The sequence below is a fragment of the Mytilus galloprovincialis genome, chromosome 5, assembly GCF_965363235.1.
Source record: "Mytilus galloprovincialis chromosome 5, xbMytGall1.hap1.1, whole genome shotgun sequence".
In the NCBI taxonomy this organism is placed as follows: Eukaryota; Metazoa; Mollusca; class Bivalvia; order Mytilida; family Mytilidae; genus Mytilus; species Mytilus galloprovincialis.
The window spans coordinates 72,166,115-72,192,114 of NC_134842.1; the positions used below are offsets into that span (position 1 = coordinate 72,166,115).

The 26,000-nt window shown below is 32.2% G+C and overlaps 2 protein-coding genes across 2 annotated transcripts; both read left to right on the forward strand.

The window, feature by feature from the left end:
* The first annotated feature begins 32 nt into the window (after positions 1–32).
* On the forward strand, positions 33–26,000 carry LOC143076354 (peroxisomal membrane protein 2-like). The gene is made up of 5 exons (XM_076252081.1): positions 33–211; positions 19,903–20,010; positions 22,107–22,278; positions 23,453–23,572; positions 24,939–26,000. The coding sequence occupies exons 1-5, from the start codon at positions 105–107 to the stop codon at positions 25,017–25,019; spliced, it is 588 nt and encodes a 195-aa protein (XP_076108196.1). The 5' UTR covers positions 33–104; the 3' UTR covers positions 25,020–26,000.
* LOC143076352 (uncharacterized) lies at positions 5,531–12,001 on the forward strand. Its single transcript, XM_076252078.1, has 2 exons — positions 5,531–5,684; positions 6,793–12,001. Exon 2 carries the CDS (start codon positions 6,796–6,798, stop codon positions 8,461–8,463), a length of 1,668 nt encoding a protein of 555 aa, XP_076108193.1. The 5' UTR covers positions 5,531–5,684; positions 6,793–6,795; the 3' UTR covers positions 8,464–12,001.

The window sequence follows — 26,000 nt, forward strand, 5'->3', positions numbered from 1 at the left end:
ATGAAAAATTGTAGTCTCGCAGGTGCACGATAAAACGCGAGACCCAAGATGTCTGCGCCCAGTTGAAAGTTCAAAACAACGTCCCACATTGTCAACTTTGAAAAATGAGTTTGAGCAAGGATAAGTCTAACGAAAATGCCTTTGAAAAGGCTCTCAAAGCTTACCTGGGATTGTTGCAGTCAAGACCAGTACTTACAAAAGCCATCACAAGGTAAATGACGAAGAAACGCCCACTAATTCACTTTTTATATTGCTTTTTTATTGGACAATGTATACAAGCCTGGGCTGGTGCATAACATTTAGTCCTATATTTGATAATTATTGCTTGGAAAATTGTATGCAGTTGTTATCATGTGACTTTTGTTGTGTTTAAATATGGATGAGCAAATGATGAGGTTTTATTTGGAGTTAAAAAAATTATGTAGGCCCACATGACATCAAGTAATAATGACATGTATGAGGGAGGTAATGCCTAAATGGGGTACTTTCATAACAAATAACGGTAAGAAATCTTGCCAAATAACATTAATGGTAATTTATTGGTGTGTGGCGATATTAAAAATGTGCACTTTCTTTTACTTTTAGATGATAAATAAATTGAGGAATCATGTTACTTTTTTTCCACAAATATTTAAATAACGGTATTAAACTATTATGTTGAGTGTATTTTTCATTATCAAGGATACATGTATGTTTTCTGTCTGGAATTACCGTCTTGGTCATGGTGCAGGGGCGGATGCAGGAATTTTCGAAAGGGGGGGTGCTAACCCAGGGCAAAGGGGGGGGGGGTGCAAAACATATGTCCCGATACAAATGCATTGATCGGCAAAAATAAAGGGGGGGTGCGCACCCTCGCCCCCCCCCCCCCTGGATCCGCCACTGTGGTGCTCAGTATGGTTGATTGAATATGATCAAAAGGTACAAATGTATAGTCAGAGCTCAGACATAAATAAGTCTGCATCTGCTTTTGACAGAGAATCAAAGGATTCAATGTTAAATAAGAATAATGTAGGACAATTGTGTTGATTAAAATTAACACCACTCAGGTCCTATTGTTTTCCACATTTGACCCCTGGCCTGGTTGGGAAATGGACTCAGGTTCAAATTTTAGGGAGTTCAATTATATCACTAATACCAATAGAATACATGGTATACATGTATATGTAACATAAAGTTTTCAGTTGTAGTAAGAAAACCAGGATGAGTTCAAACAGAAATAGTTTGAAAGCAAAGAAAACTTGCATTTATCAGTCAGAGCTCAGATATAAATAAGTCTGAATCTGCTTTTGACTCATAGAGGTCTAAATTTGTAAGTTTTAGGATTTGTCTCCCTTTAATGCAAGACAAAATACAACTTTAATAAGTCAAATATTGTTAAGCAAGAAATAATTGACCAGAATCAAAAAGTTGCAAATATCGACTCCTACAATTCGATAAGTTATCAAAATTGGTAAACTTCAAGACCCACGCATATTTATAAAAAGGTCATGTATCTAAATCAAATAATGACAACATTGAAAGACAATGCTTTGTCTTCTAAAGAAAAATATGAATGAGGGTCTAAAAAATCGGAGATAATGTTAATTAACCTTACAATGCAACCACACTTAATGAGGTAAAACATCTGTATTTAGTAAGGATGTTCAATTAGATAATTAAATATAGATAGCTCAAGTCCTTGTGAACTCTCAGACAGGTTTTTGCTGTCATAGGTGGTGTACTTTAATTTGGCCACCAAGTAAAATTAAGTTTTTTCATCAACATAAATACATGAAATAGACCTAAACAAGTCTGTCATTTTCTGATTTAGATAAGTCTAAAATTGAAAACACATTTTTATATTAAATACATGTTTTGACTTCTTTAAGTCAAAAACAAACATCGACTTGTTTATGTCTAAGCTCTGACTGTTCATGACTGAATCAGATGATAATACAAATACATAAAAATCTGGGCTAAAACACCCATGTACTACTGGTCCTTGAGGTTTAAACAAGTTTGCACACCCTGAAATGTCTTATAAATTAAGGAGATGTGGTATGATGATAATGAGACAATTATCAATCAAAGTTGCCTGCTTTTTATCAAAATCAAGTAATAATGAGGAGGTGAAGGTCAAATGAAACCTGTCATACAGACATACCTGACAAACATTTCATTCAACAAATATAGTTGACCAATATATTTTTGATTTATGTACTTGGAAACATATAACAAAACCAAAAAAAACCAAAAAACGATTGAGCATTGAAAATGAAATCAAGGTCATAAGTTTTCTGCCAGACAGACATGTATAACTCTTAATAGTTCCATATACCCAATTGCCTATAATCTACCAGATACACTGAAAAAAAATGAAAAAAATAACAATGTAAATTGAACCGTAAACCGTGAAAAATAGATCAAGGTCACATGAAACCTGCAAGACAGAGATTTACACTTTATAACATTTTGTTGTATACACAAGGTATGGTGTCATCTTACCAGATCAGTGTTAAATCCAGTTGGGGGATTGGTTCCTGAGGGTTGTAATACCCCCCTCCCCTTTTATTACCAGCAATGCATTTAAATGGGGGCATATAATTGGAACCCACCCTTCCCTCTTTTAAAAATGGCTGGATGCCCTCCTGAAGAAGCAAGACCCTTTTCAATTACCATAAATTGTTACACATGTTTTTCAATATAAAATCAATCCAAACACCACATATAGTTTACCAGTCAGGGGACTTACTTGAATTAGATTGTATAATATTATAAGATACTGGTTTAAACTTTTATCAACGAATAATTGTATTCTTGAAAATTGTTACAAAGAGCAGGTACGGAATCAATGTAATAACAGAAATAGTTGGATTTATCAACTGAAGTATTTATTGTTTAATTTGGGTCTGAATGACTTCTGGTATAACCAAGATAATTTAGTTGTAAATGACACTCTTAAGTATTTTGTCAAAACTAGAATATTTGATCAAGCTTATCAACATTTGAATCAATTATTGGATGGCTCGCCAAAGTGTTTTTTATATAAATACTGTGTAAATAATGTTCGTTTACAATTTTACCTTACTAAACATGTGAATTTTAGAGTGTATCTAACGAGAATAAGATTGTCTTCACATAACTTATTTGTTGAAACAGGACGATATCACGGTTTTAATAGATCTGAAAGAAAATGCACTCTCTGTACTTTAAATACAATAGAAGACGAGTTTCATTTCATTTTACAGTGTGATTGTTATAATGCAATTAGGAGACAGTATATTAAGCCATATTATTATAAGCGTCCATCGTCATTTAAGCTTTTACAGTTGTTGAGCACAGAAAATGTAAAAGACATATATATGTAACCTTTGTAAATTTCTTTTCCATGCATTTAAACGTAGAACAGACATGTTATAACCAATACTTAATATAGATTATTATTCTTCTCGGATGTATTCATTTATCAGTTATGTATGTTTTATGTATTTATTTATGATATATTGTATTTGCATATATATTATATTTGTACTGATGAGCATCATTTGCTCAAAGTAATAAAGAATTGAATTGAATTGAATGAGTGATTTTCTAAATCACTGACTTAAGTAACATTATTTCCATAAAGATTTGAAGTAATAATTGTCCTTCTTTAATAATCACCTATTTAAGTTGTACAAATTAATCACTAGAAGAAGTGATTTAATTTTATTATAGCTTTAAATATAGAATACTAATGATCCAGGGACTAATTATCTGTGTTGTCTAGGATGACCAGGTCATGTCAGGTGATGACCTTGTACTGAATCTAGGATAATGACATTAAAATCACTTGTTTAAGTATCATACCTCAATTTCCTTCCAAAAAAATCACTTTTTTAGGTATCATTATTTTAATGACCCCCACTAATTTCAACACCCCTCCGAACAGTGAAATTTTTATCAGGAACAGTAGAATTTTATTACATAATCTGAAAGATGAAACCTTGAACTTTACAGGAAAATTATACTCCCACTGCTTGGAAAAATCTGTTAAGAAAGTATCAATTCATTATGTTAAGCCATTATTATATCATTTTTTCAACTAAAATAAAATTTGCAGATAAATGTTAGCATCAAAGGCATAAACCTTGCTACATGAAAGAAGCAAAAAGTTCATTTTTTTTCAATTTTATTAATGAAAAGATATTATTTAAAGCTATATGTTCAAAATTTTAGTAAAACTACAAAATCACAAAAAAGTCAATTTGTGACATAACTTCAAATTTGCTACTCGCATAAGTGATTTTGAAATTACTTATGTCAGTATAGTCCCCTGACTGCATGTTTACCTATTGTTTAAATGAACCTAGTCATGAAGCTTTAACCTTGATAACTGATATTTCAAGCAGTCACTGAATCTTGAAAATCAGGTCAATGACAATGGACAAATGAAGGACAGAATCTTTGTAAAATACGGAATCTGCATACAACGTATGAAGCGTCTAGGTCTTCTATACATTTTGAAATATTAAGCTTTATCGCTATTTTGTGCATTATTTTTTTGATCTTTTTTTGTGATAATTTTCATATCATGCTTCTCGCTTGAGATGGAAAATTATCGCTAGGAACTGAGGAGACCACGTGGCGTTGCTAACGAAATTGACATGAAATTGACAACTTCGTCATAGGTAAACTAGCGATAAACAGATTATCATTGGTCATCTCAACTCGATTGCTTTTCTCACTTTCGCTGTACCAGCTCAAGCGAGAAAATCAATCTCGTTGAGATGATCAACGATAATTATAGATTATCGGTGATCATCTCAACGAGATTGATTTTCTCGCTTGAGCCGGGACGGCGAAAGCGAGAAAGGCAATCGAGTTGAGATGAACAATGATAATCTTTTTATCGCTATTTTACCTATGACGACGTTGTCAATTTCATGTCAATTTCGTTAGCAACGCCACGTGGCCTCCTTAGTTTCTAGCGATAATTTTCCATCTCAAGCGAGAAGCATGATATGAAAATTATCACAAAAAAAGATCAAAAGAAAAATGCACAAAATAGCGATAATTATAGATTATACAATTTACTAATAGTTTATGCTGACTCCAGATATTAATCCCTTTTTCTAGCAAAAAAAAGTAATAAATTACTATGACTTTTGTGACAGCCAGGGCAAAAATTATTTAGTTTTATTAGTGAGGCTCATTGAAATATTTATTGATAGGACGATTTCTAAACTGAAACAATTGTTATTGAATAGAAAACATTGATTCTAAAAATAGACAAGGTTAAAATCAGAGAAACATCACACTTAGTCCTATATCACATGACTTGCATTTATTCAATTTTCAAAACTTTTATACTGATATTTTCATTTTTGTTTTTAATGCAGTGAGACATTGATCCATTTGATTAATTTTTTTTTTATCAGAAATAGTAAACAGAAAATGTTAATAATGCCCCCCTTTCTGTATGTAGAATCAATTAACAAGTATACCAATTTTTCCTAATAGAAAACTTAAAACCCACTGATGACCTAATTATGATTAAAATTTATTTTGAACTTTTATCATTTGGATCAGTTATTTTCTGGGTCATTTAAATATTTACTAATTAGTTGAATCAGGTATAGACATGTCCTAAATAACTTCCTGGTTGGCTAACATTGAAGAAATGGTGAAAAAGAACTGAACCTTTGTCATCATAACATCAACAGGTAATTTTTTAAAATTATTATTGATTTTATTCAATGACTAGGTATAAATTGCAGAGTAATGTGTATGTAACCTATTTGCATTTACATTGTAAAAAAATATATCTTATTTTTCAAACTTATAATCAACAATGGAATCCATCATTTTTACCTGTGTGATTGAAAATTATATTTTCAAATTAATTTTGTTTAATGTTATCAACAAGGAGTACAGCTAGTGACCAATACAATAGGATGAATGCATAAGGGAGCTACCATTTGATTTTTATGGGGGGGGGGGGCTAGGATGAAATTTGAAAAAAATAGGCAGGACAGGAGTTTTGAGTAAAAAAAAAGGCAGGATGAGACACTTGCAAAAAAAAAAGTCAGGACGACAATTTAGGTAAAAAAAAGTCAGGATAAACTAAAAAAAAAAGGCAGGACCAAACAGAGTGAAAAATAAAAAGGCAGGACAGAGATTACAGCTAAAAAAAAATGCAGGACAAAATTTTTCATCCTAGCCCCCCCCATAAAAATCAAATGGTAGCTCCCTAATAATCAAATACAATATACAGCAACTATCGACAAACATTGAAGAATCCCAACACGTGCCTGTCCTAAGTCAGGAGCCTGTCATTCAGTGACTGTAGTTTGTTGTACATTATAGTTGCTTTCATTCATTATCTTGTTCAACACATGATCAATCAGTGTGTTAGTCTTCTCCTTTAAATTTTTTTACATTTGTCATTTTGTGCCAAGTATCACCATCCATTTAAGGAATGACTAATATTTTTTCTGTCTATGAAGAAATAACATAAAAAATTTGGTGCACACTGAATAACGCGCGTAGCCGGTTATTTAACAGTGTGCACCACATTTTAATGTTATTTCGAATAGACAGAAAAAATATTACAGTCATTTCTTATAATTTAATTCTAAATTCCATTTTAAACCGTAGAAAACCATGAAAAAACGTTGATGACGTCACGGTCACATGACTAAATTATGTTTATGGGCTCATAACAAAATAACGTCAGCCAATCAGAAGATGCGATACATCCAAAATTAAATTATTCACCATTAACTATTTGGACCTTGACAATAAAGCAATATAACTTTTGGATATTTCCAGGTCATGGCATCCAGTAAACCTGTTACATGTGGACCTTGTATAGAAGGAAAAGTAAACACTAAAGCTGACATCTGGTGTTACAACTGTGATGAAGGATTGTGTTCAACATGTTCTGGTCATCACAGAAGATCTAAAGGAACACATGATCATAAGATTATTGGTATCAAAAGTTATAAACCATCTGTCCAAGTTATTGAAACACAATGTGACAAACATGGTCAAAAGCTCAACTTGTATTGCCCGAGTCATTTAATGCCTTGCTGTGATGAATGTATATCCAATAGTCATTCAAAGTGTACCGGGATAAAAAGTTTAGCTAGCGTTGTGGAGAAAACCAAAATTGAAAAATCTAAAGAATCTGTAGAGAAAGAAATTAACTCCATCTTACAACTCTTAGGTAAAATTGTAAATGACAAATCACAAAACATTAAAAGAGGAGAACAAGAATATGACAGCATTAAAGAATTCATTATGAAAATACGCAATGAAATAGATAAACATTTAACCCACCTAGAGAAGAAGATCTACCAACAAGCAGATACCATCTTGGATCAAGAAAAATCAAAAGCAACAGATTTAATCACTGAAATTGAAGAAAAACAGAAAATCTTAAAGAAAATGCAAGACCAGTTACATACAGTCATACCACACATTTCAAAACTCCAATCATTTCTAGGCGTACATCAGATTGAACAACAAGTATATCAATGTCAACGATACATAGATGATCTGGAAAAAGACGACAGGGCAAAAGAATTTACCATCAAAATGGAGAAAAACAATGAAGTAGAAAAGATAATAAAAAAGTTAGGATCCTTAGGAGAATTAACCGTTGTTAAAACAGATATGGATTTGAATATAGAAACAAGTGTGAGAAAGGAAGCACAAGTAGAATCACAAGAACAATCAAACATAAACAACATGACCATGAGCATTGAGAGAAAGATAAAGATCAACATAGGGAAGACCATAAGCGACATGATTTGTCTGATGGATGGAAGATTTATAATAGTGGAAGAGTGGGGTAAAGTTATCCTACTTACTCCTGATGGCAAACTACTGAAAAAGCTACCTAAACCTGGTCAAGCCTTCAGTGTTACTCAGATCAATCAGAACACTATTGCTATAACTTATCCTGATGAGAAAGCCATTAAGATCTTCAATATGGAGAATGAAACAGTAACCAAAGTTATCACATTAGACAAACATTGCTGGGGATTATCATCATTAGATGATTCTCTTGTTGTAGGTTTGCATAAAGATGAAATCCGTATTATAGACTTGGAAGGAAATACACTGAAGTCAATACAAGTTGAGTGTAAATCATACCTGTATTACCTTTTTTATTGTAATGACAGAGTAATCTATAGTGACTGTCCTGGTGATGCAGTATACTGTGTGGATCAAACAGGTAAACAGATCTGGCAATATAAACAGGATTTATCAGGACCATTAGGACTTTGTACAGATACTTATGGTAACATTTTTGTAGCAAACCAGGACTCTCATAGAATAATAGTTATATCAAAAGATGGAAAGGAGAGTAAAGTACTACTTAGTGATGGACTGAAGAATCTTATATGTATTTGTTTGAAACAAAATGAGTCTTCAGGTTTTATTTGTGATGACCAAGGCAAATACTTGACAAAATTCAATTTATCTTCTGGATGAAATATACACTAAGTAGTCCAATGATATCACCTGACTATGATACACTGTACATGTACTTTTAACTAACAATTTGTTATTTCTATTTATTGAAGAGGGGGGCAAGGGGGATCCCAATAACAGCAAAACAGCAAATTGATTCGGCTCATAACAGATAACAAGGAATTAAAATGGACAAAAACAGATAACAGTAAATGAAATATTAAAATAATTCGGTCTTTGACAAATCAGTATTTCTTATTACGGATATAATCCTTTGTAATGCATTCCATTTTCTATGACTTAATTAATAATAATGTTTTAGTATTAATTTATGTATCTAGACTGTGTTTAAATTACTACTCAATATATTATAATATTTTTTATACGCTCGTTTACAGAACGTATTATGGTATACTGTTGTCCGTCTGTTGTCAACATGTCGGACATTAACTCAAAAACTCTTTAACCAATTTGCATTAAACTTTGGGAAATTGTTTATATCTATTGACGTGAGCTCCCTTTTTGTTTTTATTTTAGATTTTAAGTTTCTGGGTAATGGGTTTTTATTCAATAAAATTGGTGTTTTTTTTTCATTTTTCTGATAATATCTCAAAAATGCTTTCACAAAGCAAGGAATTTTGGTGAATTGTTTATATCTATTAACATGAGGTCACTTTCAATTTTTATAAATTTTAGATTTTACGTTTCCGAGTTAAGGAGTTAATTAAAAAGGGGGGATTTTCCAGTTTTCAGACATTAACACATAAATGTTTTCAGCAGTTCTCATGAAACTTTTCTGAAATGTTTATATCTATTGTTGTAAACTCCCTTTCGATTTTTATTAATTTTAGATTTTATGTTATTGAGTAAAGGGATATTATTTATTAGAAAAAGTTGGTATTTTCTAGTTTTCAAAAATAACTGAAAAATGCTTTCAGCAGTTCTCATGAAACGTTGGTGTATTGTTAATATATATACACATAGAAAAAAGTATTGCAACACCAAATTGAAATTGAAATTAAAAAAACACTCTTTATTTTTTTATGATATAATTTGGTAAAATAGACCTAGTTAAACATTATTTAAGTATCACCTGAGTTTAATCAATAAATATCGACTCGATAAGTTTTTATCTGCACATGCAGCTACTGTACCCGTAAACAGCAAAACAGATGTTTTTATCCTCATTGTTTTCAACACTTTAAATAACCAAGTTGTTAAAGTTATGTGATTGAAACCTTGTAATGGGTCCTTGACAACTCTTAATTGCAGCAAGATGGCAGATTATCAGCATAAGAGAAGCAGGATGTCGCTGTAACAACTGCACGTATTGTTGGTCATCACCATTCCACTATAAGTCGTTTTGAGAATAAAAATCAGGCAATAGACGCTGTTAAAGACCTTCCGAGATAATGAAGACCCCCTATATCATTTGCTAGGGAAAATCAAGCATAATGAAGGTTGGTCAGAAGGAAACCCATTGCATACAAGACAATCCTAAAAAGAGAGTGGTGGTCATACAGGAGCCTTTTAACAAGAACTGTTCGAGATCGACTCATCGCTACTGTTTATCGTGCGATAAGACCATTTCGGAGACCTTTGCTAACGAACAGACACACAGTTTTCCATATCCAATGTAGTTCAGAGCTCGCCAAAGTTGGAAATTAGCATCGTGGAGGAAGATCCAATGTTCAAATGGAATTCGGTTCATCTTCCTTGGCCCGATCGTAGCCCGGGTTTGAACCATATCGAGCATATTTGGGACACTATTGGGCGGAAAGTGCGCGAAAGGACACCCAAGTTCATGATTCATGAAATAAACAATGCCCTTCATCAGAAATGGTTGCTGCTACCTTAGCAACAAATTAGTCGATTTATGGCAGAAATCAGAAGACGTGTAGATGCGGTTATCCGTTTAAATGGAGGCTGCGCACAAAGTACTAATTCTTTGGCATATAACGATCAACCATGATGTGAACAGTCATCTGAAGATTAAATTTGCAATGTCTGACATTGTAAAGTTCGACTACAGTAAAAGTTGTAAAATGCATTTATTTGTACAAAAAACACTTCATTTTGTTATTAAAATTGTGGTTATATAAATCTTTTTTTTTCATACATTTTTTGTTCATTTCAATGCCAATGTTATCATAAACTATGTTTCAATAATATTATACACATATTTTATTATATTTTATCCAAAAAAAAGACTGATTTTTCTAGTTTTAAAAAATCAAGGTGTTGCAATACTTTTTTCCATGTGTATATATTGACTGAAGCTCCCTTTGTTACTAATAAAAAAAAAATGACCTAAAAGAGTTTGAATATTCTGACTTTTTCTAAATGACCATTATAGCTAAGCTGTTTGAATTTTTATTAATAAGACTATGAGGCAAAGTGGTATATATGGTAGCAAAATCAAAAGCACCAATTATAAGCATGCAATTTATCAAGTACTTCGAACGAATTTTTACACTCCAAAAGCAATTTATTCCACTACTTTCAAAGGCCTTATTTGAATTTTTTTTTATCAGCTGAGGTTTTTGATTGTACGAAGTGTACTGGTAAGTAGAATACATAGTTTAGAAGGGAAACTATGGCTTGAAACAAAAGAAATCTTTGTTTGTAATGAGTTATGTGCAGCTTTGGACCCAAGTACATGTGCAGCTTCGGACCCAAGTACATGATTTGAACTTTCATTGTACAATGCATTTGGTTCTGATTTGAAAAGAATCACAGAGCTGAGTCTATGTACCATATTATATAAAAGGTTAACTGGTTGTTAGGACCTAGTCCTTAATTGAGATCCTTGTCAGATATTCCTGGCTATATGTTTTCCTTTTTGTCATATTAAGAATTGTTTTAATTTAATATGTTCGTACGGGAAACAAGGAACATTATTCTCATACAAAAAATTAAGATAATTCTAAATACACATTCATAAAAAAATGGAATTTATTACAAAGGATAATCATAAGATATACTTGAATTGTCCTGGACCTCACTTCTGTGATGGGTAAATATTAATGGAATCCTTCTCTGAATACGGGACAAACATATTAGTAGTGGTAGACCCCAATGTCCAATGATCTTTAATTTATACCGAATATTGACTGTCAAAAAAAAATGCTAACATTCCAATTTTCAATAACAGTTAACAGCAAATACATTATCACAATAACATAACAAAAAAACTAATAGCCCAACAACAGCTAATAAATTAAGAATAAGACAATAACAGCTAACAGCAAATATATTTTCAAAATAACAGATAACAAAGAATTAAATTGCCCCATAACAGCATAGCAGTTAAACCCCTTGCCCCCCCCCTCATTTAATATCATACTGAATCAGTAAACTTATAGTTGTGTCTGTCATCAGTTATTTGGGAACAATATCCTGTGTTAAGATCTCACCATTATCTCGAAAATCTATACTACTAAAATAATGAAGTGCAATTTGTTAGCCAGCATGATGTAAAATCAGTGAATCAAAGAATTCAACTTTATATATAACTAATATAGGACAATGGCTTCGATTAAAATTACACCACTCCGGACCTTTTGTTTTCCAAAGTTTTCTGTTGACCCCAGGTATATGGAAAATTTAAGGGGGTTCAATTTCCATATAACACCAGGTCGAATCAGTTGCCAAGACCAATAGTATCTAACACATGTATTTTCCTGTTTAAGTTAGACCAGATGCTCTGCAAGGGCGAGGCTTTATATGACCACAGAGGTCGAACCCTGAACGGTTGGGATTAGTATGGACACAACATTCAAGCTGGATACAGCTCTAAATTTGGATTGTGATTAAATAGTTGACACAGCATAGGTTTCTGACACAGAATGAATGTGGTCTCATGAACTTAAAAAAAATTATTCGCTTTTGAGCAATTCACTATGCTGTTGAATACTAATCCTCTCAAAAAACAAAATTATTTGAAAAAAATTTCTCTTTTTAATTTCTGAAATCTGAAATGAGAAAAATTGAACAATCATTCTGGACAAAGAAAGATAACTCCAATTTAACATTTTATATTGGCAAATTTCCAATGAAGTTCATTAAACTTAAGTTATTAGCAAATTTCCAATCTACATAATTTAAAAGCAGTTTAGGTGAGATATTCAAATGAGTTTCAATTATCTACCTTACACTGCTTTTAAGAAATTGTCCATTAACCTGGAAACCCTTTTCCCCCCTTTTTTGCACCTTATTCCTTAACCGTTTGAACCATAACTCCCAAAGACGATTCTTACCGTCCCTTTTTGGTATTCCAATATTCTAAATCTATAAATACATGGTTAGATTCAGCATATCAAAGAACCCCAAGAATTCAATTCTTGATGGTATCAAATAAAGTTCAATTTTGGACCTTTTAGACCTTACTGTGGACCAATTTGATTACCGGGCCTAATATCATAAATCTAGATTCATGGTTAGATTCAGCATATCGAAGAACCTTTTTTTTGGTCCCTAATTCCTAAACCGTTTGGACTAAAACTCCGAAAACCAATCACAACCTTCCTTTTGTGGTCAAAGACCTTATGTTAAAATTTCATAGATTTCTGTTTACTTATACTAAAGTTATTGTGCGAAAGCCAAGAAAAATGTTTATTTGGGCCCTTTTTTGCCCCTAATTCCTAAACTGTAGGGATCAAAACACCCAAAATCAATCCCAACCTTCCTTTTATGGTCATAAACCTTGTGTTTAAATTTCATAGATTTCTATTCACTTTTACTTATTAAAGTTAGAGTGCAAAAACCAAATGTCTTCTGAAGATGACGACAACAACGCCAACGTGATACCAATATACGACCAAAAAATTTTCAATTTCTGCGGTCGTATAAAAACCAGGATAGGTTCAAACAATAACTGTTTGAATGCAGAGAAAACTGTCCACCTGATAATCAGCATGACATTTATCAGACGACAATATGAATACTAAAAATCCAGGCTAAAATTGATCTTGTGGGTTTATTAAAAGCAAAAAATTTAATTTCATCAACAGAATTATAAACCCTGATGTTTTTTTGTAATTTTGGTCCTAAACATTTAAACAAGTTTTGCACACACTGAAATGACTAATAACATGTCAGTGGCGGATCCAAGGGGGGGGGGGGGTTCCGGGGGTTGGAACCCCCCCTTTTTTTTGCCGATCAATGCATTTGAATGGGAGCATATAGTTGGAGCCCCCCCCCTTTTACTCTGTGTTGGGACCCCCCCTTTTTAAAATGGCTGGATCCGCCTCTGCATGTATAAAATAAAGAGATGTGGTATGATTGCCAATCAGACAACTTTCCACTAAAGTTTCCTGCTTGTTCTTAAATCAGAATTAAATAATAATGAGGTCAAATGTATCCTGCCAGACAGACATGTTCACCTTACAAATATTTCATTCAATAAATATAACTGACCCATTGCTTAATGAACTTGATAAACTGAAGAAAAAGTAACATGCAAAAATTAATATTTGATGTAAATGAGGTCAAGGTCATATGAACCCTGCCAGACAGACATAATACACCTTACAATTCTTGTATACACAAGATATGGTCGACTTACTGCTTTTAGTATCTGATTAACAGACAATGCCATGAAAACTGAAAATTGACTAATGATGCATGAAAATGAGGTCAAGGTCAGATGAACCCTGCCAGACAGACATAATACACCTTAATTACAATTCTTGTATACACCTTACAATTCTTGTATACACAAGATACGGTTGACTTTCTGCTTTTAGTATCTGATTAACAGACAATGCCATGAAAACTGAAAATTGACTAATAATGCATGAAAATGAGGTCAAGGTCAGATGAACCCTGCCTGATAGACAAGTAGAACATATAATAATTACATACACCAAATACAGATGACCAATTTCTTAATGTACCTGATAAACTGGGATAACATGAAAAAAGTAACATTGACCTCTGAACCATAAAAATAAGGTCAAGGTCATATGACACCTGCCAAACAGACAGACATGTCCACCTTACAATCATCTGATTGCTTATAGTACACCAGAAAAAGACCAAACAACAAAAACTAAACATTGTTCAAAGAACCATTAAATAAAGGTTACGGTCAGATGAAACCTGTGTATCTGACATTTTACACATTACAATCCTTCTTTACGCCAAATATATTTTACCTATTGCTTATACTATAGTATCTGGGATACAGACTTGACCATCACACTTTAACCTTCATCACTCATCTATGAAATGAAGATAAGGTCAGGTGAACCATGTCTGATAGATGTATAAGACATGCAAGGAAGCCATATACCAAGTATATTACTCATAACAAGTGAGAAATTCACATCCCCAAATTCCAAGCCATTACTGAACCCTGAAAAAGATGTCAATGAACAAATGACACAGAAACTTCGTAAAATAAGGTATCTGCATACAAGTTATGAAGCATCAATGTCTTTTACCATCTGAAATATAAAGCTTTAATTATACTAAAAATTCAAGCCGTCACATCCACTACAGGATTATTATCCCTATGTCTTGCAATCGCAGGTGAGACAAATATGGCTACTAACTCACATGACTTAATAGCTGTTATATAGACTTTAATGTAACTGACTTTTAACTACCAAAGCGGGTAATTCCACTTGGTGTGACTAAATTCTAAACTGATGACATTCAGTAACCTTGACCTTTCAGTATTCTCATAATACTGGACCCAGTCTCTCATGGACATCTCAATCCCTTATTGTGTATTTATACATCCATAACATCCAGCATCCGCCGACTCCCTGCAAATAAATATAATAATCAGTAGTTACAAAATGTGTCAATTAAGGGAGTTCGCTTCTCAGTTTCAAAGTAATTAACTTTTTAAAAGACTAGTTTATATTAATAGGGGATTAATAAAGGAATCAATAGAGCAAAAAAAATATATAGGTCGCCGTGCTCCTTTTCGATATATAAGCCATTGCAGTTTTGGCAGGAAAATATTCTCTCTTGACTTTTCATAGCTTTATCATTGACAAGTTAAAGTCCTCAAAAACTATTAAAAAGTAATTAAAATTTTAAAAGACTTTAACAAACAGCTTAAAACTATACATGTAAAAAGAATTATTAAAAGAAAAATGGGGGTCACCGACTCACCGGGCCATTTTTTTTTATGCATTCCAATGGATAAAACCAGAGGATTCCGAAAATCTTACCAAAATTTCAAAACCTGACAAGCCAGCATCCTTAAGAAATACCTGTATTTTATTTTACAGGCAGACATTAACTGTTCATTTTTATAGTCTAACATTGATTACCTGTACAAAGATATTGTGTAAAATCTCTTGACTGATGAAAGACAATTTTTAAAATTCTTTATATCGCTACTCCTGTTTAAAGTCCTTTAAATGTAATGGCTCTATCTTTCTCGTAAATTATCTTTTTTTAAGTTAATCTTAAAGGCTATCTATAAACATGATAAATGTGCATTGAATTGGCGGCTTCGACAATTGTTTTGACTATAAGTTATACAGGTCAAACATATCTCAGTGTTTTTTACTTTTTCAAAGGAAGAATTTGGAACCAGTTTAAAAGTACAGTTTTCTCCATTAGCAGTATATCAATTTGATTTTTTCCCCTTCCTTCTTTATTTTGCACAAAATATTAGTTTTACATGAAAATAAATGTTTAGCTGGTCAGTAATATTGTCAACTTCAGGCCCAAATATTTTGTTTCAGTCATAAGGTAGATAACTCTGATAAATTTTAACCTCAAACAAGGAAAAGATAGTTTTAAGGGAGCTACCATTTGATTTTTATGGGGGGGGGCTAGGATGAAAAATGTTGTCCTGCTTTTTTTTTTTAGTTGTAATCCCTGTCCTGCCTTTTTATTTTTTACTCTATTCTGTCCTGCCTTTTTTTTTACTAGTTTATCCTGACTTTTTTTACACAAATTGTCATCCTGCCTTTTTTTTCACCAATTTGCTCATTCTGCCTTTTTTTTTTACTCAAAACTCCTGTCCTGCCTATTTTTTTCAAATTTAATCCTAGCGCCCCCCCCCCCCCCCCCCCCCCCCCCCCCATAAAAATCAAATGGTAGCTCCCTAAGGGCATACGATACAGTTACAGGGGAGGTAATAAACAAAATTTCGACCTCATTTAACTCAAAAAGTAGCACATGGTGGTTATATTTTTTTATTACATATTTGATTTAATCAGGCAAAAAATAGCCTATATTGGATTTTCATCAAACTGTAAATACAGGATCAAAACTGTATGGTATGTCCTTGAAGACTTTTTGACCTTTTATTCAACATCATAGAAATATTACAATACTTTAAGGAATTTGCACAGGCAAAAAAAATCATCATTTTTTTTTTTTGCCTGTGCAAATTCCTTAAAGTATTGTAATATTTCTACGATGTTGAATAAAAGGTCAAGAAGTCTTCAAGGACATACCATACAGTTTTGATCCTGTATTTACAAATCATCATTTTTTTTTCATGAAGGAATAAAGGAAAAGAGTACATACACACTGCTTGACATCACTGACTTTAAAGTTCTCACTTGGTACCCTGAAAATACAATGACAAATGTATTAATATTATCAACTGTCAAATTTTTAATGCAGATTAATAGAAAGTTGTATATATGTTAATGTCTTATATTGGTCAAGTTGGGTTGTTGGGTGGCCAACTTAGTGGTTTACAAGTAAATATATATTAACAATTAGACATTGGTTTTCACTTATGAATTATTTCACATTTACAATACAGAATGGGTTTTGTTCATTGTTGAAGGCCGTACGGTGACCTGTAATTTTTATCTTTATCCTCTAATCTTGCATACCGGTAGATAAGTCTAAAATTCAAAACACATTTTTATAAAAAATACATGTTTTAACTTCTTTAAGTCAAAAACAAAAATCGACTTGTTTATGTCTGAGGTCTGACTGAGGTAAAGGCCATGATAGACCAAATAACCATTACACAGTGATTTTATTTTGTGAATATCATATGATGCTTCATTTCACCATACCTCATATATGTAGCAAATTATTTAGACACGAAATGACAAATGTTTACAACTCAATAAATGAAAAAAAAAACAAATGTGATATATGAATGTACAGCAACAGACAAAAACCACTGAATTACAGGCTCCTGACTAAGGATAGGCAGATACAATGTACAATGGAGGTAATAAACAAAATTTCAACCTCATTTAACTCAAAAATTAGCAGATGGAGGTATATTTTTTATTACATATTTGATTTAATCAGGCAAAAAATAGCCTATATTGGATTTTCATCAAACTGTAAATACAGGATCAAAACTGTATGGTATGCCCTTGAAGACTTCTTGACCTTTTATTCAACATCGTACAAATATTACAATACTTTAAGGAATTTGCACAGGCAAAAAAAAATCATTTGATTTTCATGAAGGAATAAAGGAATAGAGTACATATCCACACACTGTTTGACATCACTGACTTTAAAGTTCTCACTTGGTACCCTGAAAATACAAAATATACAATGACAAATGTATTAATATTATCAACTGTCAAATTTTAATGTCAGATTAATAGAAAGTTGCATATATGTTAATGTCTTATATTGGTCAAGTTGTATTGTTGGGTGGCAAATTTAGTGGTTTACAAGTAAATATATATTAACAATTAGACATTGGTTTTCACTTATGAATTATTGCACAGTCTTACAATACAGAATGGGTTTTGTTCATTGTTGAAGGCCGTACGGTGACCTGTAATTTTTATCTTTATCCTCAAAAACAAAAATCGACTTGTTTATGTCTGAGGTCTGACTGAGGTAAAGGCCATGATAGACCAAATAACCATTACACAGTGATTTTATTTTGTGAATATCATATGATGCTTCATTTCACCATACCTCATATATGTAGCAAATTATTTAGACACGAAATGACAAATGTTTACAACTCAATAAATGAAAAAAAAAACAAATGTGATATATGAATGTACAGCAACAGACAAAAACCACTGAATTACAGGCTCCTGACTAAGGATAGGCAGATACAATGTACAATGGAGGTAATAAACAAAATTTCAACCTCATTTAACTCAAAAATTAGCAGATGGAGGTATATTTTTTATTACATATTTGATTTAATCAGGCAAAAAATAGCCTATATTGGATTTTCATCAAACTGTAAATACAGGATCAAAACTGTATGGTATGCCCTTGAAGACTTCTTGACCTTTTATTCAACATCGTACAAATATTACAATACTTTAAGGAATTTGCACAGGCAAAAAAAAATCATTTGATTTTCATGAAGGAATAAAGGAATAGAGTACATATCCACACACTGTTTGACATCACTGACTTTAAAGTTCTCACTTGGTACCCTGAAAATACAAAATATACAATGACAAATGTATTAATATTATCAACTGTCAAATTTTAATGTCAGATTAATAGAAAGTTGCATATATGTTAATGTCTTATAATTGGTCAAGTTGTATTGTTGGGTGGCAAATTTAGTGGTTTACAAGTAAATATATATTAACAATTAGACATTGGTTTTCACTTATGAATTATTGCACAGTCTTACAATACAGAATGGGTTTTGTTCATTGTTGAAGGCCGTACGGTGACCTGTAATTTTTATCTTTATCCTCAAAAACAAAAATCGACTTGTTTATGTCTGAGGTCTGACTGAGGTAAAGGCCATGATAGACCAAGTAACCATTACACAGTGATTTTATTTTGTGAATATCATATGATGCTTCATTTCACCATACCACATATATGTAGCAAATTATTTAGACACGAAATGACAAATGTTTACAACTCAATAAATGAAAAAAAACCCAAATGTGATATATGAATGTACAGCAACAGACAAAAACCACTGAATTACAGGCTCCTGACTAAGGATAGGCAGATACAATGTACAATGTGGTAGAGTTAAACATTGATGCTAACCCTTTCCCTAGGACATATTGGAGCAACAGTCCAACATAAAAACTAAAATGACTAGCATGACTAATAAAGAAAACTCAATGATTCAATGCATGTCATCATGGTCATCAGACTCACAATCGAATACTGACATTTTTTTCAAATGTTTGTATCCCATGAAAATAACCGAAGAGTCGCTATTGATTCAAAATCTCCAAAACTCTGGTCTAAGTTTGATGGTATTTTCATGATAAATAGCTAATATGTAAATAACAAGATATGGTATGATTTCAAATGAGAGAAGCATCTACTGGTCATTTTACAATGTCTAAGACAACTGACGTACATAATTATTACAAACTATAAGTCACCATATACATATACAAGATACACATATACATGTATGTACCATATGACCTTCACCAATGAGCAAAACCCATACTGTACTATTGGATGGTAAGCTATTAACATCCCTACATGACATAATGTTACCAACATATTAAAAAGAAACAAGAGGAGCTTATTATGTTGTATTTTTTTCAGTTCTTCAGTGTCGGCCATTGGTAACATCATATCACAATTGATTGTCCCTAACCAAAAAAATGGTGGAAAAATAGCCTGGCGAAGTGTGGCTGCTTATGCCTCCTTTAGGTGAGTACTATTGTCCCTAACCAACAAAATGGTAGAAAAATAGCTTCTACTTATGGCTCCTTTAGGTGAGTACTATTGTCCCTAACCAACAAAATGGTAGAAAAATAGCTTCTACTTATGCCTCCTTTAGGTGAGTACTATTGTCCCTAACCAACAAAGTGGTAGAAAAATAGCTTCTACTTATGGCTCCTTTGGGTGAGTACTATTGTCCCTAACCAACAAAGTGGTAGAAAAATAGCTTCTACTTATGCCTCCTTTAGGTGAGTACTATTGTCCCTAACCAACAAAGTGGTAGAAAAATAGCTTCTACTTATGGCTCCTTTGGGTGAGTACTATTGTCCCTAACCAAACAAAATGGTGGACAAATAGCCTGACGAAGTGTGGCTTCTTATGCCTCCTTTAGATGAGTACTAGATGAATAGTGTCCGTAACCAACAAATTGGTGGAAAAATAGCTTGGCTAAGTGTGGCTGCCTATGCCTCCTTAAGATGAGTACTATTGTCCCTAACCAACAAAATGGCGGCAAAATAGCCTGGTGACGTATGGCTGCTTATGCCTCCTTAAGGTGAGTACTATTTAGGATTTTCCCTAACCAACAAAATGGTGGAAAAATAGTCTTGCGAAGTATGGCTGCTTATGCCCCCTTTAGGTCAGTACTATAAAAGTGAGGACTGTAATATTTTATCTCTCTATGAAGAAATAACATCAAAAATGTGGTGCTCATTGCATAACCTGTGTAGCGAGTCATATAAAATTGAGCACTACATGTAAATTTTTAAGATAACTTTGAAACCTCAGAAAAAATATTAGTCATTCCTTGTATAAATTTAATTATAAATTCTATTTTAAGGAGAAAATCATAAAAAACGTTGATGACACAAAATTCAGAATTGAAATGGGGAAACAACAGCCGCAGTCCACCAATAGGTCTTCAAGACAGCGAGAAAACCCCTCACCCGGAGGCATGCTTCAGCTGGCCCCTAAACAAAAATCTATATTAGTTCAGTGATAATGGCATCATACTAAACTCTGAAACTAAAATTAAAAATCACACAAGACTACCAAATGCCAGAGGTCTGAATTGGGACAGACGCAAAAAACAAACACACAACAATATGCACAGTAAAACTCAGTTTAAAAGAAGTCTAAGCATGCTAAGTCCGATGTCAGAATAGGTAACAATAGAAACTAAACAAAATGACAATGATACAAAAATTAACAAAGATCTACTAGTAGTTATATTACTGACATGCCAGCTCCAGACCTCAATTTAACTGATTGAAAGATTATGTCTTCATCATATGAATATGAAGCAAAATCCCTCCCGTTAGGGGTTAAGACTTAGTATTAGGCAGCAACCATTTGATTTTCGGGGGGGGCTATGGAAAAACAATCTATTTTTTTCGTGAAAAGTCGAAAACAATTATTTTCTTTCAATTTTAGCATTACATATAGTGGCAGCTGAGGGGGAAACAAACAATTTTTTTTTCTCAGAATCAAAAACAAATTATTTTTTTCTCCAAAAACTGGAAACAAACTTTTTTTTCCAAAAAAATCCACAGAAAATCAAATGGTTGCTGCCTTATACCATCATAAAATATATGAGAAGAATGTAACCCGTTACATGCCAACAACTTGTTTTAGAATAAATGTGGTTATTTCCAATGCAAAGACCCTATAAGTCAATCAATATTAAAGCAAAAATATGCAATCTTTAATGACCTGAAAACAGTATTGTAACTATATTCCTTCTTAATAAATCTGTTTAAAGGTTTTGTTAGCTTTTGAGGTGAATGCTGACATTTTTGTGCTTTGTAAAGAATATTACCGTAAAAATTGGATGTGAAATACCTGAACGTATAAGATGTCTCCATCAAACAAACATAATTTGTGGCATAAATGTTTTATTTTTAGTTTATTGTGGTCTTATTTTAGGACCAATGATGAATCGTATGCCACTAGTACTGATTTATACATATTTTCTACACTTCATAGTATTATTGTTGTAAGTGGACCATTGATACATTATTTCTACACTTTATTGTAGCTTTGGAGTAAGTGGACCATTGATACATTATTTCTACACTTTATTGTAGCTTTGCAGTAAGTGGACCATTGATACATTATTTCTACATATGGATGGACAAGTTGATACCAAAGAAGAAAGAATCAGCCACATTTGATGGAATCAAGAGAGTTGTATTTGACAGATTTATATTTGCACCTCCATTTATACTCCTCTTTTTATATGCAGTTACAATGCTGGAGGTAATAATATATATAATAAATGACTCTACAAATTGTATTTATATAGCACTGTTGAACAACAGACACCAGGACTGTCAATGACATTGTTTATATATCTGCACTGTTAATGACAGAGTTTATATTCCTGCACTGTCAATGACATTGTTTATATTCCTGCACTTTTAATGACATTGTTTATATTCCTGCACTGTTACTGACAGTGTTTATATTCCTGCACTGTTAATGACATTATTTATATTCCTTTGCTGTTAATGACATTGTTTATATTCCTGCACTGTTAATGACATTGTTTCTATTCCTGCACTGTTAATGACATTGTTTCTATTCCTACACTTTTAATGACATTGTTTATATTCCTGCACTGTTACTGACAGTGTTTATATTCCTGCACTGTTAATGACATTATTTATATTCCTTTGCTGTTAATGACATTGTTTATGTTCCTGCACTGTTAATGACATTGTTTCTATTCCTGCACTGTTAATGACATTGTTTCTATTCCTGCACTGTTAATGACATTGTTTCTATTCCTGCACTGTTAATGACATTGTTTCTATTCCTGCACTGTTAGTGACATTGTTTCTATTCCTCCACTGTTAGTGACATTGTGTCTATTCCTGCACTGTTAATGACATTGTTTCTATTCATGCACTGTTAATGACATTGTTTATATTCATGCACTGTTAATGACATTGTTTATATTGCTTATTCTATATTATCTATTGTTAAAAAGTAACTGTTGATGTTAAATGCTTTGTTTGTGTCCTTGGTTTGCTGTCTCATTGACATATACCTCGCATCTCTTTTCATTCATATTACAGAATAAGAGAATACGAATTTTATAAGTTAAACAATCCAAACAATAGGATTGTTACTATATAGACAAAACATAACAAACAAACAAACAGACAGACAGGCATATTATAATGACAAAACAATAGATATTAAACAATACAAACATGTAGCATTGAAAAAAAATAAAGATTATTAATATTACAAGGAATTGAAGTAATTGTTCAATAATATTTATATCATGCTTGATTTATATAGGGTTCAGGGCATGAGGCAGTAGATATTTTACTATTTATTTGTATCCTGCTTTATTTATACAGGGTTCAGGGCATGAGGCAGTAGATATTTTACTATTTATTTGTAACCTGCTTTATTTATACAGGGTTCAGGGCATGAGGCAGCTATTGCAAAGATCAAAGAAACTTTCTGGCCAATACTTAAAATGAACTGGCAGATTTGGACAGTGTTCCAGTTTATTAATGTAAACTATGTACCTCTGAAGGTAAATAATTCAATGTAAAAAATATCTTCCTCATGTTGCTTTATACCGGTATTCAGAATTGGCTGCGTGTAAAAATAGGATACAATAGAAAGATATATACTGTGAAAGAAGTTTTATTGGTGGGGAACCAATTTTCGTTGTTTTCGTGGATGACTTTATCCACGAATTTAAGTGTCCAACGAAATAAAACAACCGTTGTCCAAATCAAGACATGGAAAGGTTTAACTAGTGATATGATCTAGAGAATATATTGAATATCGCAAAATCTGAAAATACTATAATAGTAGTCACACGGCAAACGCACCATGAACTACAACTGCAGGCCGGATTATACCCATTTAATAGTTTTGATCGATGAAAGTTAGATTTCCTGTATTGATATGCTATGATGATCTATGATAAAGTGTTCATTTTATATCCTCACAATTGGAAATAATAATTTCATGCTGGCCTTGCTTTTGAGAAGAATTATTGAACCATTCAAGATACGTTTATAGCATCTGTTTATGTAACTGTTTTCTTTAGGTCACATGTTTATGGCCTAATTAACACCTGTGATGGTCTTTAATCTGTTGATCACTCTATCTCGGGTTAATAAGTGGGATCACTACGATTTACACTGGTCATTGTTTACTTTGCAATTTCCTTCAATCTAGACCATTTTCTAACCTTAGTTTCTTCAATTTTATAATATTTTTTTAGAAAACTAAAATTTACAAATTTAAAAACCCTCGAACATGTAAATATAACCACGAAAATTGATACCCACGAATTAAAGTAATTTCACAGTAAAAGTTGTCTTCTTAAAACCACTTTATACAGTACTGATTCTTGATTTAAAATTATTGAAGGAGAATAGCTTTATTAAAGTATTATTTTCTTTGAATCATTATCTAAAACTATACCATGTTTACTGGTACCATAATAATAGGTTGTTGATACAGTATTTGCTATCAAAAATAAAAAGCAGCAGAAGATAAAGCAGACCTTTGTACCTTTGAAAAATTCTCTGTTCAAAAGAGAACAACCTGACCAAAGGTCAGAAAACAGCTGAAGGCCACCATAAGGTCTTTAACACAGTGAGAAAACCCCACACCTGGAGGTGTATATTGTTTGGCAAATCAGGTTTAATTTATTCTGTAAATATTTTTAACACCAAGTTTTATTTGGTAAGAATGGTAAGGCTCGTGTGATTTTTCTATACATTTTATTCAGTACTGTGTATTATTTTGTTATGCCAGTTTGATATATTTTTGAAATAGTTTTTCAGTACCCTGTTTTATTTGGTAACATAAATTTGATGTCTTCCATATAATATATTTCAGTACCATGATTTATTTTATGTATTTTATATTTTATTTTTCAGTACCGTGTTTTATTTGGCAATGCAGTAGCTTTGGTTTGGTCCGTCATAGTTGCAGTAAAGAGAAGACAGTTAGCACAGTGAAAAAAAATGATAACTGTTGCCTTGGTTACAGCGTAAACAGAAAACATTATAACAATTAAAACTTAAAAAATTTGTATAACATTTACTAAGTACATAAGTACTTAAAGTTTGAAATTTTAATGAATGATTTACTCTTGTTTGTTACTCAAATAAATAAATTGAGACATTTATCTCATAATGATCCTTTTATAAAAGTGATCCTGAAGCCATTAAAAAGATATCAGTATTAGTGATAAAAATCATGTAAATCTTACATCCTTGCGGAACTGAAATTTAAACTCTGCATAAATAACTAGCTTACAGTACCAATCTTATCGAGTGACAAGATATGTAGTTGATCAACTGATTGACCATTGTAAAAAGTTAATATGTCCAATTATCAATCATGTAGTATTGACCATTTTAGCCTGTAAAAATGTCATATAAGGTAGTGCTTTGTATCTAGTGAAGTTTTAAGACCAAAGATTTTTAATAAAATATTTTAAAATATAAGGAAACTCTCAAGAGGGAGTTGGGTCTGATGCATATTGTCTATAATAGGGAATTAACTTTACTTACACATTATTTAACTATGGTTAATAGAATACAGAAATTTTTCTTCTTAAAACCGACGATTGTAAAAGTTCAGTAAGATGAGATATGATCATTGTTTATACTACATCCTCTGTAGTGGTTGCCTTCGTTTATTATTTAAAATAATTTCTAAATTTATCAAAGGATAATTTGCAATTTTCGAATGGAGATACACATGGTTCATAATTTTTGTTTACTTAGATTTTTCATCGAATTCATATAACCAAACATGCATTCTAGGTGGTTTAGTTAACAATAATTTATTTTTTTGTGATAATATTCTTCTGTTGAAGACTTATTTAAATTTATTAAGTTATTGTAAGCTGATAAAAAGTGTTGAAAGAATGTTGATATTTCAATAATAGAAATGTATGTAAGGTATTGTATGTATGAACAGTAACTATAGAG

Coding starts and splice junctions, on each gene's coding strand:
- LOC143076354 (XM_076252081.1), top strand. CDS start 105: ATGAGTTTGAGCAAGGATAAGTCTAACGAAAATGCCTTTGAAAAGGCT. Junction 20,011..22,106: donor GCTGCTTATGCCTCCTTTAG/GTGAGTACTATT, acceptor ACTTTATTGTAG/CTTTGCAGTAAGTGGACCAT. Junction 23,573..24,938: donor TAAACTATGTACCTCTGAAG/GTAAATAATTCA, acceptor TTTATTTTTCAG/TACCGTGTTTTATTTGGCAA.
- LOC143076352 (XM_076252078.1), top strand. CDS start 6,796: ATGGCATCCAGTAAACCTGTTACATGTGGACCTTGTATAGAAGGAAAA.